This window comes from Aquila chrysaetos, chromosome 8 (assembly GCF_900496995.4).
Source record: "Aquila chrysaetos chrysaetos chromosome 8, bAquChr1.4, whole genome shotgun sequence".
Classification (NCBI taxonomy): Eukaryota; Metazoa; Chordata; class Aves; order Accipitriformes; family Accipitridae; genus Aquila; species Aquila chrysaetos.
In genome coordinates this window covers 23,087,520-23,105,112 of record NC_044011.1, presented here as the reverse complement: position 1 = coordinate 23,105,112, position 17,593 = coordinate 23,087,520, and the positions used below count along the sequence as shown (strand labels likewise).

The 17,593-nt window shown below is 42.0% G+C and overlaps 1 protein-coding gene across 17 annotated transcripts in view; it reads left to right on the top strand.

The window, feature by feature from the left end:
- Positions 1-9,068, top strand: part of EYA4 (EYA transcriptional coactivator and phosphatase 4) — a 161,076-nt gene extending 152,008 nt beyond the window's left edge. For 7 of the 17 annotated variants that reach the window (XM_030022608.2, XM_030022607.2, XM_030022610.2 and 4 more), the window contains 3 exons: positions 837-958; positions 3,279-3,379; positions 5,005-9,068. In XM_030022608.2, coding sequence (XP_029878468.1) covers positions 837-958; positions 3,279-3,379; positions 5,005-5,085 — 304 coding nt within the window. In that variant the 3' untranslated portion in view covers positions 5,086-9,068. Of the gene's footprint in view, positions 1-836; positions 959-3,138; positions 3,240-3,278; positions 3,380-5,002 lie in introns of all 17 variants that reach the window. The other 10 variants (XM_030022593.2, XM_030022595.2, XM_030022603.2 and 7 more) reach the window with 2 other exon arrangements.
- The last annotated feature ends 8,525 nt before the right edge of the window (positions 9,069-17,593 follow it).

Sequence of the window (17,593 nt, the reverse complement as noted above, 5' to 3'; positions counted from 1 at the left end):
TGTCTTGTCTTCAAAGAACTGTACAGCTATAAATCTTCAGAAGCTACCTGTGAGGCAGCTAAACATCACCTATATGTTACTGACAGGAAATTGAGATACATTAAGGCAGAAATAGTAGTCTAAGGTCTTGCTTGGAGTTTGTGGAAGAACCAGGAGGAAAAATCACAACTATTTGCTCTCAGCTCCATGTTCACATGGTCATGCTCATGTTCCAGCCTAAAGTAGCCTGGCTGTGAGTTTTCTTTTGTGTAACTGCTAGCACAGCTTGTCCATTCAAGTTTTCATCCTCACCATTCGATGCTAGCTCGTTAACATGATTATTCTTATCTCTCCCTCTTCTCAGAAACATTCTTACTCTTGAAACATAAAGAAAGTGATGTCATTGTGCAGAAACGTGTATTGGCTGTTTATTTCCCCTCAAGACAGGAGTAACAAATGATGTCTTTGCTTTCTCCTAACACTTTTATTTGGCTGCTAGCTACTGGCAAGTAATTGCCAGCAAGAAAATAATGCTTTCAAAGCATTAGAAAGCCTATTTTCGGAGGTAGTTGGTGACCTTAAATGTCTCTATTTTAGTGAACCCATCTTCAAGGGCCTGTTTTTTATAAACCAGCGTGGAATATTTCTTGTAAATCAGGCCTGCGTATTTTTTTAAAGGATTTTGCCGAAAGTTTTATGTACATTTTTCTGGAAGTGATGGTGCTGAGCAGCACTGCTGTGTGAGTGAAAGTAAATGTTGAGGAATCCTGAGTATGCTCTCCACAGCTGGTTCACCACATGAGCATTTGGATAATGGTTTTAAACTATTCAAACTTAAACTATTTCTCTCATTTTAGGAGTAACTGTGTAAACGTGTTGGTAACAACAACCCAGCTTATCCCAGCACTTGCAAAAGTTCTGCTATACAGCTTAGGAGGAGCTTTTCCTATTGAAAATATTTACAGTGCAACCAAAATAGGTAAGAAAATTATTCTTTTGTCCATTCTGACTACACTGCACTACCAATATTTTTTTGCCAGTAATGGACGGATTCTACTCCACTTCCCTGACACTTACTGTGTTAGTTATAAGATTTAGGCATTGCATATGTTTAGATGTGTTTATGTCAATAAATTCCAAATTCAGCTTATTTTCAATGATGCCTGAAGGAATAAAGGTCTCCATACTAATTAAAAGCGTCAGAAACTCCCGAGTATGGTGCAGAAACCATAAAATGTGCAGAAAAGAATGAAGAAAAGTGCTTTTTGAATTCAAATCTAAGCAGAACTTCTGTTAAAATAGTCTCTGCTCTGACCTCCAGCTCTATGTAAGTTAGGCCACTGCTTCACAAGTTTTTTCTGAAAGCTTAGTACCTCAGTGATGGTAATGACAACCATTACCAGCAGAAGCTGTGTTGATGGATGGGGCACTTCCCTATTCTGTTGATAACCGTGTACCTCTTGTGTATTACAGTTTGGAAATTCATGGATTTTGGAAATCACATCCAAAATTTTCTTGTAAACCAAGACAAGTTATCATTCCTGTGAAATGTGACACAGGCTACAATGATAATTTTGGCAGATTTCATGGTTTACCAGTTATTAATTCAGGAATGCTTAATTTCTATACCTATGACACCTTACATAACATGAAGTGTGACACTTCATTGACAAAAGCATTACATTTCCTAAATGATATTCACAAGTGAAAAAAACAATACATATTCTAACAGTGTCAGGGAAAACGATGACCTCAGTCACCCTTTAATTAGCTGTAGCTGTCCTTTAAACAGAAATGCCTCAAATACTTGAAAAACTTAAGCCCAGGCACAAAGTATCCCAAATACCACACGGTATTGAGCAGCCTCTGGAATGAATGTCATCTGTCATACAGCCTGTACACATTGGATTCAGTCACTGAGATTGCACTCAGACCAAAGGAAGGAGCATTAAGAAATAGTGCCGACAGCACAGAAGGGGGTGGTGAAGTGAAGCACAGTCTCTGGAGGCTCTGTCGAAGTAATTCTGCACAAGGAATTCCTTCTGAGAACAGTGTGGCCACTGTTACACCCCTGTCAGGAGCACAGCAAACTCTATTGGGTACAAGATCTCTCTCTACTTTTCATCTCAATGTTCTCTGCACTGTGCTGAGCACAGGACTATAATTGCAGCTGTTGCTAGCACACACTGGAACCTGGTCCTCACTCAACAGTTAACACACATGATGCTTTTCCTAATCATAAGCCCTTTTTTGTGGGCCAGCTGAAAAAGAAGCAAGAGGAGGGCAGTAAGAACTGGAAATCTAGAAATCATGAGCTTGTGAGAAGAGACTGAAAAACCTAGGGTGGGGGATAGACATAATACCAAACAAGGTAAAAAGCTATTGCAGAGAGGAAGGAAATAATCTTTCTCTGCGTTGATGGGAGGTATGACAATAGGTGACGATTTCTTTGCAATAGGGAACATGTGGGTTGCATGTCAAAGAGAAACTTCCTAATGGAAAGGGTTAATCAAATATGGAGATTGCCTCTGGAAACAGTGAAATCGTCATATTAGGACAGTTTAGGATTGGTAGCACAAGCACTCGTTGGTAAAACTGAACCCGCAGTACAATGAGAAGATCAGTAGATGATTTTGCTTGGTCCCTTTCAATCCGGTTTATAGTTGTTACTGGCTTAGCCTCCTTGATTCCACATTTCTCCAAAAGAGCCAAATGCTTCATAGATGTTCTCCCAGGAATCTTTTGTCTGATTTTATTTTACTTGTCCATTGTTCTTTGAACAATTTTTCCATTGCTACATCACTCACTGTTGCAGCTACACTAGAATTAAAATTGCTGCTTTCCTTGGAAAAAAAAAAGTATTATTTATAGAAAAATGTTTAAAATCAATTATTAATTCCCTGACCTATTCATTTTCACAGCACTAATTCCTTTATCTTAGTGGCTTTCCTGTAATTCTTAAGAAAGAGATTTAATTTTACCTGGAGCAGCTTAATGTCACTAAGAGAATTAATTGCTTCTCACCAGTTTTAGCTCAAAATCCCAAGGCTAGGAACTTTAAAAAGTGGTAATAACAATGTCTCACCACTGTAATTATCCTTTGTAGGGCTTCACCATAACTCACTTGATAGCTTGAATAAGTAGTGCATTGTTTTTCAGGCAAAGAGAGCTGTTTTGAGCGTATAGTGTCCAGATTTGGCACTAACATAACTTATGTTGTGATTGGAGATGGCCGAGATGAGGAACATGCAGCTAATCAGGTAACTTCACTCTGAACTCTTATCTCATTTATCTTCCAGGAAAAGAAAGTTGCTTTGAACGAATAATGCAAAGGTTTGGCAGAAAAGTAGTATATGTTGTAATTGGGGATGGTGTAGAAGAAGAACAGGCAGCAAAAAAGGTAACCTGTCTCCTGAAATGTTGGTGTGATACCTAGCTACTAATGCAAGCCTTTCTGTTTGCATTTCTGTCAGTGTTGCACAATGGCAGAATGACAAATAATTCCAGTCCACACATGCAAGGCAACAAGAGCATGATGAGATCAAAACTTAGAGTAAAATGAACCATTTGGATTCTGGCATTTGCTTCACTTCAGTTTGGAAAGAAAAAAAGTGCAAAGTTATTTTAAAAACAAATGGAAAATGACTGCAGCAAAAATGTCTGACTAGTGTCAGGCAAATTAAAGGTAAAGAGAAGAGATAGAAAGGGCTATGACATGATGGTTAGGTTGTGGTTTTCTTTAAATGGTGAAATAGGGGAGGTTTCAAGAGAAGTGTTACAGAGAATGTGGAAAACCATCTAAAGGGTTGTGCAAATTTGTTGCTAACATAGATAAAGATTTGTAGTTTACTGGAGCAAATATGATGAACACATAATTTGCTTCAAGAAAGACATATCTGCAAAACGAAAAAGAACACAACACAGAGATTGTGCACCAAATCTGTGTTTCTAAAAAAGAACTGTTTCTTCAGAAATATTCAATTTTCTCATTATAATAATTCAAGTCTAAATTTCACCAGATAAGTTTTCAATGTTGAGAAACAGATCAAATTAGTAATTTACACCATACTTCCCCGTACCACCTTGGAAGTGTGCAGAAACTAAAAATTTTTGCCTCACAATGTCTGCACAGGACAAGTGATGTAAATTGTTGTGCTAGGAGTAGCAAAATAAAGTGCCCTTTTAGTTTTGCAGCTGGAATGGAAACAAAATGAAAATAACCAAAATGCTCATTCCAAATGGTTCCTTAATATAGGTAAAGTATTGGTGATGGGTTTTTTATAGTTTGTGCTAAACAAAGGTGGTTGGATTGTGTACTTTCCAGTTTGGCATGCTTTTTACTTAACGTTGGCTATATTGCATGGATAGATACATAATTCAGAGAGATGGATGAATATAGCACATTACAAATAGATCTGAACACAACATGAAAGTATGGGTTTTTTTCTATTCTGATGAATTGCTGAAGAAGAATAGTGCATATATCTGCATCTCTGACAGACACTGATGCTTTCTGCAACACAAATTATCTTTTTTTTTAAACTAGAAATGTGTTATTTTCTTATCCAAAGAAATTTCTTTTTTCCCCCTAGAGGGAGAAAAATGTAATTCAACTCTGTTTCCAAGTGTTCTGTGTGAAGCCTCTTTTAATGAAAATCATATAGCCCTTTAAATGATCATTTGGTATTTTGCAAAGTCTGAGAAGTGGAGCAGAAAGGGATTTTCTATTAATGCTCCTTTGTATGGGTTTGCATGCTAACAATAAGCAAATAGCTCTTACTAAATAATAGGCTTTTTCCAAAGAAACTATTAAGAAAGACTATCTAATTATTTTAACTTCAGTTGAACTATTAAGCTCAGATCTATTTTGGTGTGATTTTTGTCAGTACTTTACTAGCAAAAATCAATCCAGAAACACAGTGGTGTAAAATACGTGGTGGTAATCTGACTAGTCTCGTGTCTCATATACCGCCTGTGTCACAGTGTTCATCTTTCCTGACCTTTTCCCCCCTCTAACAAACACAGCACAACATGCCTTTCTGGAGGATATCCAGTCATTCGGACCTCTTGGCTCTCCATCAAGCACTGGAACTAGAGTATTTGTAACTGTGTTCTGAAGTTGGCGATCCTTTTTTTTTTATATATATATATATATTTCAAGTACACTGAATTTTTATGTGTGATTCAATGCCTCTGGCTTTACACATATGAATTGTCTTAAGAAGGGAAAAAATATTTGGAATTAAAAATTCCAAATTGAAGAATTCAGATTGCTGAATGAAGTTGAAACATTAGTGCTACGTAAGGAAGCTCTATGGTCTTATATATGCAACGTTTTTAAATGAATTAAAACTGTGGAGGTTGCTGGTACACACCAAGTGAGCCCTGACAGGAGTGAACAAAGGACTCGAACTGGCAAAGCACCAACACACGTTTTCCAGCCGACAAGGTGGTGTTCAACAACATTCCTCAAAGTGGGATATATTCTCAGCACTGAGGTTTGAACCAGACTTTAGCCTACCTAACCCAGAAAATCTGAATTGGAATGCACTCAGACTGTATAATGACAATCCTGTCTAGACCTGTAATTTGTGTAAATTATTGATGAAAATAATTTACTGTGACTTTATTAGCAGCTGATTTTGGAAGTGGATGCAATTTTTCTTTCTTTTTTGGGGGGCAGGGGAGGGAGAGGGTTATATAATATTGTCTCTTTTATAAGTTTGGCAAACAGAATGTGCATAATGATATGTTGTGCCTTAAAGAGAAGACTGTGTTCGTGTGTTATAATGTAATTTTGGTTAAAAACTATGTAGATAAACAAAAAAACCTTTGTGATAATTTTTGACATGACCAAATTTGAAATTCAAAGAAATCAAAGAGCAGGGCTGCACCAAAGCATTTAAGTATTTGTTGCAGTAAGAAAAAATAATAAAGGAAAGTTTGTGTTTTTATTTGGATTCTGAATAATTCCACTGATTGTTTGAGGAAAGTTAAGAGTATGTTGGGAGGTTGATACTGGGGACCGCTACCTAGAAAGCTAAAAAAAAAAGTGTTTAATACCTTCAGCATAATTTCTTGATTCTCTGACAAGAGAACTAAGAGCCATATTCATGAATTACTTAGTCTACTGAAAGCCATACAGTGAGTGCATCTGCTGTGTATAAAAGAACAAAATTCCACCCAGTAGACCAAGTGTGCAGGTGACATTACTGGAAGGTGAAAATGCGGAGTTAAGCCCAGATGAGGAATAAAACAGAAGTTCATTAGGAATGAAAAATTACTAAAGAATCTCTCACCAGTCAGATGCACAAATGATGCTACATTTAGCATATTCAGGATCAACACAAGCTGCTGAAATTGCTGGCATGGTAACATTGGCCATTTCAGGAGCACAGTCCACTTTGGTAAATATAACAGCATTTTGGTAGCTTTCCCATTCTGTTCCACATTTATGTACCTTCTGTTTTGAGACAACATGATTTTCCTCATCCATTTTTGATTGCACAACAATATTACACAGGAACAACCCTAAATGTTTTTGAATCAGAAGTTTCAATAGCATGTCAGGCATCTGGGGAGAGGATAAGGGAGGGATTTTTATGAAGAAATATTGAGAAATATATTACCTTAATTTTCATCATTTCTTTTAAAAATTACAGTCCATACAGTGATAACTACCTTGCAAGTTTTGAACATGCTACCTTTCAGCTCTGGAAAATGAGCAAGGTCCCTATTGCACACAGGGTCCGTAGCGCTCCACATGCAGCTCGAGCACTCTGAAACAACAGCAAGTGGTTCGTCTCTCATGGCAGAAGACGGAAACTGCTTTTTTGATTTTTAACTCTGTACGCGGAGACACCTGAGGTTGCCTGTGCTCTGACTGCGTGAAGAGGTATGTGCGAGAGAAGATGTCAAATGTAAACTCCAGGATGCCTACACAAGCACACTAGTTAGCACCGAGGTGAAGACCTTCCCTCTCTGTGCTCTGAAGCCACCATATGTCTAGTTACCAGGTAGTAACTTTGTTGATTTAAACTTTGTAGGTTATATGAAAGTTAGTTGGTAGGTGAAAGCCTGGAGCCACTAAAAGTCCAAGGCAAAACTCCTCTATAAATTCACAAAAATGGGATTCCTTTGCTGTGTTGGAATTTGATATACAAGTCACCACACAACAAACTAATGATAATTTGTTATCACCGGGCAGTTTAAAGCCATCACATGAAACTTGCCACATATGAAATCTTTATACAGTAGCTATTTGGGTGATAGATTTGTGTGTCCAAAAATTAAAATTGATGCGTACCTTCTTTATATTTACAGTACCTGTCTAGTCAAATTTGGCCTGGAAGTACATTTTTTCATAAAAAGCTGTAGTACCAGCTTTATGTAGTTTTTCAGGTGGGGAAAAAAGTGTTTCTACTGGAATAGGAAAAAAGTTCAAAGCAAGCCCTTCTCAAGTTTCTGCATCATAACATTGCATGAGAATCTCAACGTAAAAGTCTTTATAAAAAAAAATGGTAAGGTGAACTAGCTTCTTTTTCTTTTTCTTTTTTTTTTTTTTTTGGACAAGTCATAGTGTTATTTAAATGCATGAAGCAATATTATTTCTCAAGTTATTTGTTCAGCTTTTCAGTGTTCTTTTCCTAATCAGATGTAAGAACAAAAAATAGCCCAGCAACAACCGTCGGTTCTTATAAAAGGTTTGCAATGCCTTCATTGGAGTTGCACTTAGCTCTCTGTGACAGGTATGGCTCAATTAATATACTGGATTCTAGAGAGGAGGTGGAGGCAAAAGGAAGGAAGATTTACAGAGCATGACAAAGTTCTCATTTTAACTTGGATTCTGTGTGCCACCATAGCAGAAGTTAATTATAAAAATAAATTATCCACAAAAATGTACATCCAAAGAAAATTCAAGGATTTAGCTCAAAAGCCTTTGCAATACTAAAATTCTAAAACAAATTTTCAGAGCACAAATACTCTCTTGCTGAGCAAAAATTGTTATATATCTTTAAATAAAAGTGTGTCATACATGCCTGCCTCAAAGAGAGAAATTACTCTGATACATTTTCCCACATGAACAATACAGAGGAGAAAATAACCAAGGCAGACACATAGTCACGCCAGACGGTTCCAGATGGGCCTAAGTAGATTAAACTGAAGGCTGGTCGTTTTGACATTGAGTGCATTTTAATTCAACAGCATATTAATCAGAGACTGCCTTCCCTTCAGCCTCTCCTCAACAACCAAGATTGAGCACAATGTCATGTTTGCAAGTATTTTGGGCAAATGAAGTATAGAATATAATGCCTTTTGCTGATACTCCAGCAGTTCTCAGTCAGTACAGAACTTGAACGTTCATTAGTCATTTGAGTAGTCAGCTTGCAGAATACAAATACCGTGTGATTGCAGTCACAAGATAGTATCTTAAATAGATATAACTCTGTGCAGTTCAGTATATCAGTAAAAGAGGACAGGAAAAACTAAAAATGATGCTTATTTTTAGATGCCTGTGGAGATTGTGCACAAAGGTATAGGTGGCAGCTAGCTCCCAGATCTGTTTTCATTAGAATCCAGTGTGAGCAGCAGCGTTTGCATCTAAAGCAGATGCGGAGCATGTTCCAGTGTAAGCACTGACAAGGGAGATGAGGCCAAATCAAAATCCTGTATACAAGCACACTTCATCTCGCGGGAGATGAAATCCTGCAGCCAATCAGAATTGCAGAGTTTATGGAGGACATGGACTTGGCCCGTGATAGGAAGACTAGATTTTAGCTGTGAGGTTGTATCCAGATCCAGGGTTTCGGTTCAAAAGTCATCTCTGCTTTACAGGATTGACACCAGGCATATGCTCTAAATGAATATGGTATTTAGTATCTCTGAAGAGGAGCTGAAGTGACATGAGCCAAAATCCCAGCAATAGCAGCATTTTGGAGATATAATTGAAGCCAAGGGTCTCTGTCATCTATTAGCAGGTTATAGTTTATTAGGGCCTACATAATTTAAGAAAATGTAAATTAAAATTAAAAGCTTGTAAAATTATGTACATCTTTACTACTTCTCAATAAATACACTTGGAAATGTCATTTTCTGCACTATACGATGTTGTAAGGTGTCTGGTCTGTGGTTGAAACCCTCCGTACACAATGTCTCTTACAGGAACTGAGTGTGACCTTGGACTCTTTTCAAGTATGTCCACGCTGCCTTTGTGGTTCATGCCTGGAGCAACCCTGTGCCCATGTGGTCTGATGGAGACTGGCTCACCTGCATGCTCTTTGCAGGGTGCAGCCTCTGGAGGAAACCTCCCTCTGCTCTGCACCAAGGTTTCCTCACCAAGAACACTAGGTGCCTTGCTCCAGATGCAGCCTGAGCAATAGCTAACACCTTTGTTGCAGTGTCCTTGGGGCAAAATACAGAACAAATCAATTTGATGGTCTAGACACATAGTGTATTCATGTAAATTCCCTTACCAATTCACTTACTAATATTATGCTAATATCCTTTTTATGGACATGGGTTGTTCAGGAGACAGACTAGGCTACGGAAGGGCAAGCAGCAGTTCCAGCTGAAGCTCAGCCTCATGAAACTTTGTAAATGTCTTTGGGAGCAGTACTTTATATCTCAGTGAGGTGCTGACCTTGGTTTGGAGGAAGCACTCCCCCCACAGTCTGCTTGCGCAGGCTTTAAGGCAAAAGTGAGACCACAGGACTATCAACACATTTAGATGTGACATTATGATCTCAGGAGTGACACAGCAAGTGTCAGAGCCTTGGTAACCGCAGTGCTTCAACCACAAGAGACAGCTTGTAAATAGTGGATTTTTTTTCCCAGGAGTTAGATTAAAGCATGTCTCTTACAAATGTAACTGTTCTGTATGTACACCCGCCTTCTAGTCCGATTTTAGGAACGAAAAGGAAGATACGTCAAAAATAGGGTGGACAAAATATAAAGAAGGCCCATCTACTGAGCAGATGGACCGGTAGTAAACAGCAGTTTTAACATTGTGTCTCCCAGAGGGGTTTGCATGTGATTCTAGAGAAGACGAACCATTCAGTACCATTTCAGGAAAGTGAGATAAAAGGTAGCCAGAAAAATGGTTTTCCCTGCCATAAATGGTTCCCCCCCCCCAGTGGTTTCCCCCCATTTCTCCCAACTGTGGGAGATTTCAGAACTTTTCCCTTTTCACATCAGGATAAAAATGAGATATCGGGGGCTTTTATTTAAAAGCATTTGTCTGGGTTATAGCACAGCATTAACTTAATTTCTTATTGCTGAGAAACTCAGTGCTCTAAATGGCTGTCAGTGTGTCCTGCACATGACGATTCACAGTGCTGAACTAAAGTAAAAACATTATACTGAGAGCATTTATGGCTGGAGAAATAACTCTTCCTCATTTGGGTGCAAAAATACCTCTTCCTCATTATCCATTACCTATAGAGAATCCCCAAGGAAAACCAAGCAGAAATTCAGAATGGAATGTGTGTCTTCCGTTGTTTGCCGATGTATTATTATCTCTAGGGGATCCACATTTAGGGTTGACTAGTTTGATCCATTTTCTTTTTTCCAAACAAATAATGGATTCAGAAACATTTTGCAAATGTTTATAAATTGGGGGGAATTGTTTCAGTGGCCAAAAGCCCAGGCAGTAGGAGTAATGCTGAGAAAGCCAAAACATCTCAATAGTCTGGTTTTGCATGTTAGTTTCTCTACCAATTTCAAGGCTCAATTTTCCAAGAACTGAATCTCTGACTTGAAACCACTAACAAAAAATAAATAAGGAATTATTTTTTTTCTGGTTTGGAAGAATAGGGAAAAAGGGAGAAAACACCAGAAAGTTTCACAAATTGATTTTTAAGTGGACAAGCAAAGAAAATCCTTTGTTGCACAAAGCACCATTTCTCAAATTTGCTGGGTGAATTAGTCATCAAACATCCACCTAAGCATGGATTATTAGAAATTCACATATGCACTTCAATAAACATGAAGCAAGAGAGCAGAGAAGCATGAAGGACAGGATTTAAATGAACTATATCATATCAAGGAGTCAGGCTGAGAATGGAGGTTAATTAGACTGGATTTTTCTGCTGTGCTCTCAGTGTCTGGGAAAATGAAGTGCTGCAAAGGAGTGGCAAATGGAAAGTGTTTCATGTTTCCTACGCTACTATACAACCTAGTGTGCCCTTCACCAGGAAGCACACACTCTTTCTACATGAAAACACCAACTGGAGCTATTTGGAAAATATTAGAAATTGTTGACTCATTGAAACCAAAATGTGTTTTGGGATTGCGCACACCAATGTCAATGAATGGAACATTTTTAGTCCTCTTTAGAGAAAGAGTGAATCAGGAGCCCACGAGATTAGCCAGAAAAAAACTCTGAGCCATTGCAGGAGTGTGGTGACTATGGCTCTCTGCTGGCATGTCAAGCCCCTGTTCTTTGCTTTCAGCTTGTCTGGGTTAGGATCTTGGTTTCTAGCTTTCTGACTCAGAAAGGTCCTCATTTGGTCCAATAGTGAAGAGGAATGTTTCTGAAATCAGAAAAAAAAAAAAAAAAAAAAAAAGAGTGAAAGATAAGGGAAGAAGAAATGAGAAAAAAAAAAAAAGTCTCCCTCTTTACTAGCACTAAAACCACTATGCCCATTGTGAAGGGTTCTGGAAAAAGAAACCTTCCTGGAAAGGATTTAGCAACTGAGAAGCTGTGGTTAGTTGGTCAGTTGGCTGCAGGGTGAGGGGGGGCAAACAAGACATGGGAAAAGACCAGCAACCAGAAAGGGTATTTTCCCTGGACAGTATGTGTGCATCTCTCCTGTTGTACAGCACAGCCTCATTTGTGTTCTTTGTGCTCTGAATTCCTACCACATACAGCTACCCCCTCCAACTGCCCCACCAACTCTGGTCCATGGGTTTTTGCAGGCTGATCTCTTTGCTTCCTTGTTTCTCTCTGGTTTGACACCTTTCTGTTATCTTATTGCAGCTGCAGCCCTTTGCTGTCTGTGAATTTGCTAGGATCCCAAATGCGCTTTCAAGTGTTGCAGCTGCTTACAGCTTTTGCAGGAAAAACAAAGAGGGCACCAGCAGTGTTATGCTACATGGGCCACAGAGGCGAGTGAGTCCCTGCAGCCCTGCCTTCCTGCCCACATGGGATAATAGGGTTGTAGGAGAACAAGATGCACACAGAGAATCAGCCATAAGCAGCAGCCCAGCCAGATGTGCCACTCTCCCTTTGGTGGGCAGGGCTGCAAACACTTCCCTCTGCCGCTGTTTACAGCCAGCATGATAGGGAGCAACTGTCGGTCATGTAGGAGCAGGCAGGCAGGAGATGCCATATGCTTTTGCAGAGCAGCAAGACGCAAGGCAAGCAGAGTTGTCCTTCCAGGGCGGGAGCAGAAGCAGAAAACTGGCAGCAAAGGTTTGTGCACAAAGATAAACGTAAGGGGTTTGTGGAAGAAGCACACAGAATGGATGTGTCCCTTTGTGGATTTGGGGTTGATGCATTGAGTACAGTTTGCTGGGTTAGTGTAAGGAGATTGTGTCTAGTATTGTGAGCCTCCTGGAGAGCCAAGTAAACTCCTGGCACTTAGCAGCAGGACTTCTTTGCAGGGTTTTTTGGGGGATTGTGGTGTGTTAGCCTTGGCTGGCAGCTGAACTCCCACCCAGCCGCTTGCTCACTCCTCCCCTCAAGACAGGGAGATTGCTTAGCAATTACTGTCACAGGGAAAACAGACTCCACCTGGAGAAAAATAATTTATTGCCGACTAAAATAAATATTTAATCACTGCATTGTTTAGTGGGAAACAAAAAGGCAAACATTAAAACAGCACCTTTCCTCCCCCCATTCCATGCCCAGCTTCACTCCTTCACTGCCAACTCCTCTACGTCCCACAAGCAGCACAGGTGGGATGGGGGAGTGTGGCGGCTACAGTCAGTAAGTATACAGCGGTTCCTCTCTGCTGCTCCTTCCTCCTCACGCTCCTCCTCTGCCTCAGCGTGGGCTCCTCTCCACAGGCCGCAGTTCCTTCAGGGAATGTCCACTTGCTCTGGCACGGGGTCCTTCACGGGTTGCGGTGTGGCTACCCGCTCCACCATGCAGCTCCTCCTCCTCACCTGGCCTTGGCGTTCCCTCTGCAGCTTCTCACTCTTTTTATTCCCCGCTCCCCTGCCTGTGTGGTGTTTTCTTCCCCTTCTTGCACACGCTTTTCCTGAGGCACCGCCATCTTGGCTGTGGGGCTCAGCCGTGCCCTGCGGTAGGTCTGCGGGAAGGGGCTGGGACCCGCTGTGCCCGGCACGGGGCAGCTCCGGCCCCTCCTCACAGAGGCCGCCCTGCAGCCCCCGCTGCCAGCACCCGGGCACCTGCGCCCAAAATGGGGAAGGAGGGGAGGTATATCTCAAAAAACTGCAACACGGTGGCAAATCTCTAGGTCTTCATGATTTTCATTAATGGTATAAGCCTAGTGGAAGAGGACAAGTCTTAGCAGGAGGAGACACACAGATGTAACTGCAAGCAGAAGAGCAGAGGGAGACGCGGCGTTTTCTTCTGCTGCCCAAATTATGCAGAGCCTATGAAGAGGTCCCAGCACATCTTAAACCTGATGCTGGAGAACTGCCAGATTAGGTCTCAGCAGGTCTAACTCCTGATCTCCGGCTGAGACAGGCGTGGCCATACCTTTTTGCCTCCTGCCCGTCACGAATGCCTCCTGCCCACCCGCCCCATCCCCGTCCCACCTCCAGCCCCCACCCCAGCCCCAGCCCCACTCCCAGCCCCTTCGTAGCCAGGTTGGAGAGGAGCACCTCGCCTGCCCCAAGACACCAGGCAGGCCTGGGGTCCCATCGAAATGCCCACGTGCCCAAGATCATCCTCGTGCCCTGCACCACCTCCAGGGCGTCAAGATCTGAGCGTTCAGCAGAGAAGCTAGCAGGCCATTTGGAAAGTGCCACCCGCGTGCGTGAGAGCCATCCCAGCCATTTGGCGACTGAGCTGTTTGCTTTTAGCAACCCATGAGGGCATGGCAATTCACAGCCTCATGATGTCTGCCACATGCAGAAAGTTAAATAAATTAATTCTCCAGGAAATAGTTAGCTGTTATGGTGAAACCTTAGTAACCATCAGCTGCATTTGATTTAATCCATTGCCATTGCAACACACTAATGGGCTAAGAAGATGGTTTTCATTTATTTATCTGTGTGTATATATATATATATATAATTTTTCTCCTGGAATAAACAGTTTATTTGGTGGGAATGGGCAGAAGTGAACACAGACTGAAACGGATATCTTCTGGGTGTGGTTTTTTAAAAACATGTGAATATTCTCTTTCACCCATGCAGAGTGCTGTCCCAGTGATGACAAATGTGTGCATATTGCTCTGTGAAACTTGCTTCAGCATAAAAGCTATTGCTTCTGGTGGCAGGATCGCTCCTGGTCCTGCATGGCTCTCTGTGCCGCCTCCTTCAGACAGTCCTGACCTGTCAACGTCAGGCTGCACTTTGCATCAGAAAGGTTTCAGACGTGACTGGAGGTGCCGGTCAAGCTGCCGGCTTAGTAGCTCCACACACAACTCATTCCTGCTGGCAGGAAATGAGATAGCAACAATGAAATGTGGTTTTGCTCCTGTTTTAGCTGCAGGGTGTAGAGGCTGCTAGTGTAGCTTGGTGTATCCCTATGGTACCTGATCCCATCCCCTTTATTCAAGAGCCCTGTTCAGGGAGGGTGAGGTCTTCACAGGCTGTCCCTGCCGCCTTCACCAGCCTGCCCAGGAGCAGCTCTCCTGCCAGAGCAAGGCCACACATCTCTGTGCTGGGGAGGTTTGGTGCCATGGGACGCCTCTGCCTGTATGTCACCAGCATATCCCGTGAGCAGCCTATAATGCTATCCTTACAAGAGTGCATCAGCTTCAAATGCTAACTTTCTCACATGGAAAGCTTTTGGTTTGATTTGGGTTTATGGTACAAGCCGTGACTGGAGCATGTATTACACTTCTGCAGCCCATGCAAAGGGGTATTTACCAGAAACCCTTAATGACATCTGTGCCTCATGATCACTCATACTTAAAGCAAAACAAAACAAGGATAAAAAAAATGGGGGAGGGAGGAGAATGGAGCCAAGTGCGGGGGGCTGTTCAAACAGCATATGCACACTGATTTATGAAATGTGATCCAATTCTCAACAATCACCACAGGCCACTGACACATGGCAGCTGATGGAGGTAAGGTAATTAGCAAAGCCCAACTTCTCCTGTTACTCACTGGGAGCTAAAATGAGGGTTTGATCACAAGCCCTCAATAGTCTTGATGAAGAACATATTTATATTCAACATCGAACTGCCTGGTGGCCAAAACAGAGGCTGCGTAGCCACCCGGCCCCCACAGCCAATTGAGAGGGGAAAGAGCTGAACCTGCCCAGGTCCCTCCTCAAGGTGGGCGCCCACCCCACTCACCTGGCCCCTCGCCTTGCCCACCACAATCTCGCTTGCCACCATCCCAGTAGGAAAAGAGCAATGACCCAGGCAGCATCACCCCTGGGGTTAGCCCACAGGGAGCAAGGACTGCAGCTCCCAGTGCTTGACTGATTACCTCTGAGTTGTTTTTACACCCTCCTTAGACTAAGTTGGTTCTCAGTGGAACAGGGGTCCTAGCTGTGAGGAACCTATTCACAGAGGAAAAAAACCCAACACCTAATTTTGGCCCTCAAGAAGTCAAGAACCACTCAGCCCAAAGGGTATCCAAGCACTTGCTAGTATTTTTATTTTTTTACTTTACCTAAATGCTCACAGTGAGTTTTCTACTCTGGTTAAACTGCAGTTCCTTAAAAGCAGTTTATTTATAATGGAAAGGCTGACTCAACCTTCAGTCTAATAACCAGGAAAACAACAGTAAAATGAAACAACAAATCATTGCTCTGACAGTAATGAGGCGCTTGCTTAGACATTTATCTGTCCTTTTACAGGGCAGTAATTTTATGGTTGAAAAGCCTTGGTTTTAAACTTCATGTCCGGGAAGAAATTGCCGAGCCCTGGCCAAAATTGCCTCCTTTAGCAGATGGTAACATTGTATATAATTAATGCATTCATTTTCATTCTTAAAAACTAGTAAATGCAACTTATTTGAATTTCCTCCTGAAAGCTAAATTTATTAGCTACAAAACACAGAGACTGTGCCAACTGTTTCAAGGAGATTATATCCTGTATTTCCCCCATTTTCTAACTGTTTTCCACCAATATCACCTGGGTGGCTCTTCCCCTCTCTGTAGGAAACTTCAGAGTGGGCAACAGCTTTCTCCTGTCCCTTTTATTCCTCCATATGTTTTCATGATAAAGGTTTCTTTCCTTCACCTCCATTTAAAAGGCAGAAAGGCTGCCACTTTTTTGCTGAAAATGACTTTAAATTCATCAGCTCTCCCAGACCTAATAAAGTGACATGTTTACAACGTTAAAGGAAATCAGGTGTTTTAATGTTAAAAGAAAAAAAACTTATTTATGTAGTGTTATAATAATACCGTTTGCCTGGCCTTTCTCAGTCTATTCATCACACAGCAATCTCCCCACAAGATGCTGTGGAGTCTGTGTGCTGGAATGCCATGCAATAATAAGCCCAAATTCACCATAAATAATGTACCGCAGAAGCCTCCCCCCTTGCTGCTGGCAGCCGCAGCAGTGGGGCACATGTAGGGAAAGAGTCAGCACCCAGGCACGTGGCAGCGTGGATGCAGCAAAGCAAACCCACTGGCAGGTGGGTACCGCATCTACAGGCCCCTCGTGCTGCTCAGGCAAATCCCATTTGTGCTACTGGTCCCACCACAGAAGTGCTGCTGGTCCCTTTTGTGCTGCTGGTCCCTTTCATGCTGCTGGTCCCACTGCAAAGAGCTGGAAGCAGAAGCCTGGACTCTTGCTGGGCTCCTGGGTCACAGCCATCCTCTTCATTTTGAAGGCCAGCTGCCAGTGCTGCCATGGGGGCAGGGGCAGTGCACACAGGTGGACTGTCACATTTTTTCTGGCATTCAGCCGTGCAGTTCCCAGCTCCATGTGCACTGCTAGCCATTTTGTTACTGAAGTCCATGGAACTAAATAGCATTACCGCCCCAAGTGAGAAGTGCCACACTGCCTGAGATCCTTTCTTTAAAGGACAGACACCTGTCCCATCCTGGGTAGCGATGTAGGTGATGGGAACCTCCAGGTTTATGACAGCTTCTTCTTGATAAGCAAGTTTTAAAATCTCCTAATCTAGTTTGTAAATTCAGTGGTCAGGTGTGCACCTCAACAGAAAATCAGGAGGATTCAGTCATTTCCATTAAAGTGGATAACAGCAGAGTCCCTTTGGCAAGTAACACTTGCCAGGCTATGGTTTATATGTGGTTTCCGAAGCCAGCTCCTACCTCACTGCAGCTGGGCTGAACACCCCAGCCTCTGGATGTAGCTCTGCAAGGGAACTATCGTGTTTACCTCTTACACATCAGTTGTTCCCATGCTCTGAAAGGCACCATCACCCATCACCATGTTCACAGAGGTCTGCTCAGAGATGTTAATGGCATGGGTGAGTTTAGCCTTCTTCTGGCACATTTGCTTACTGCTGGGTCCCAGCATGGTTATTCTCACAAATCATGTAGAAAAGAGCAGTC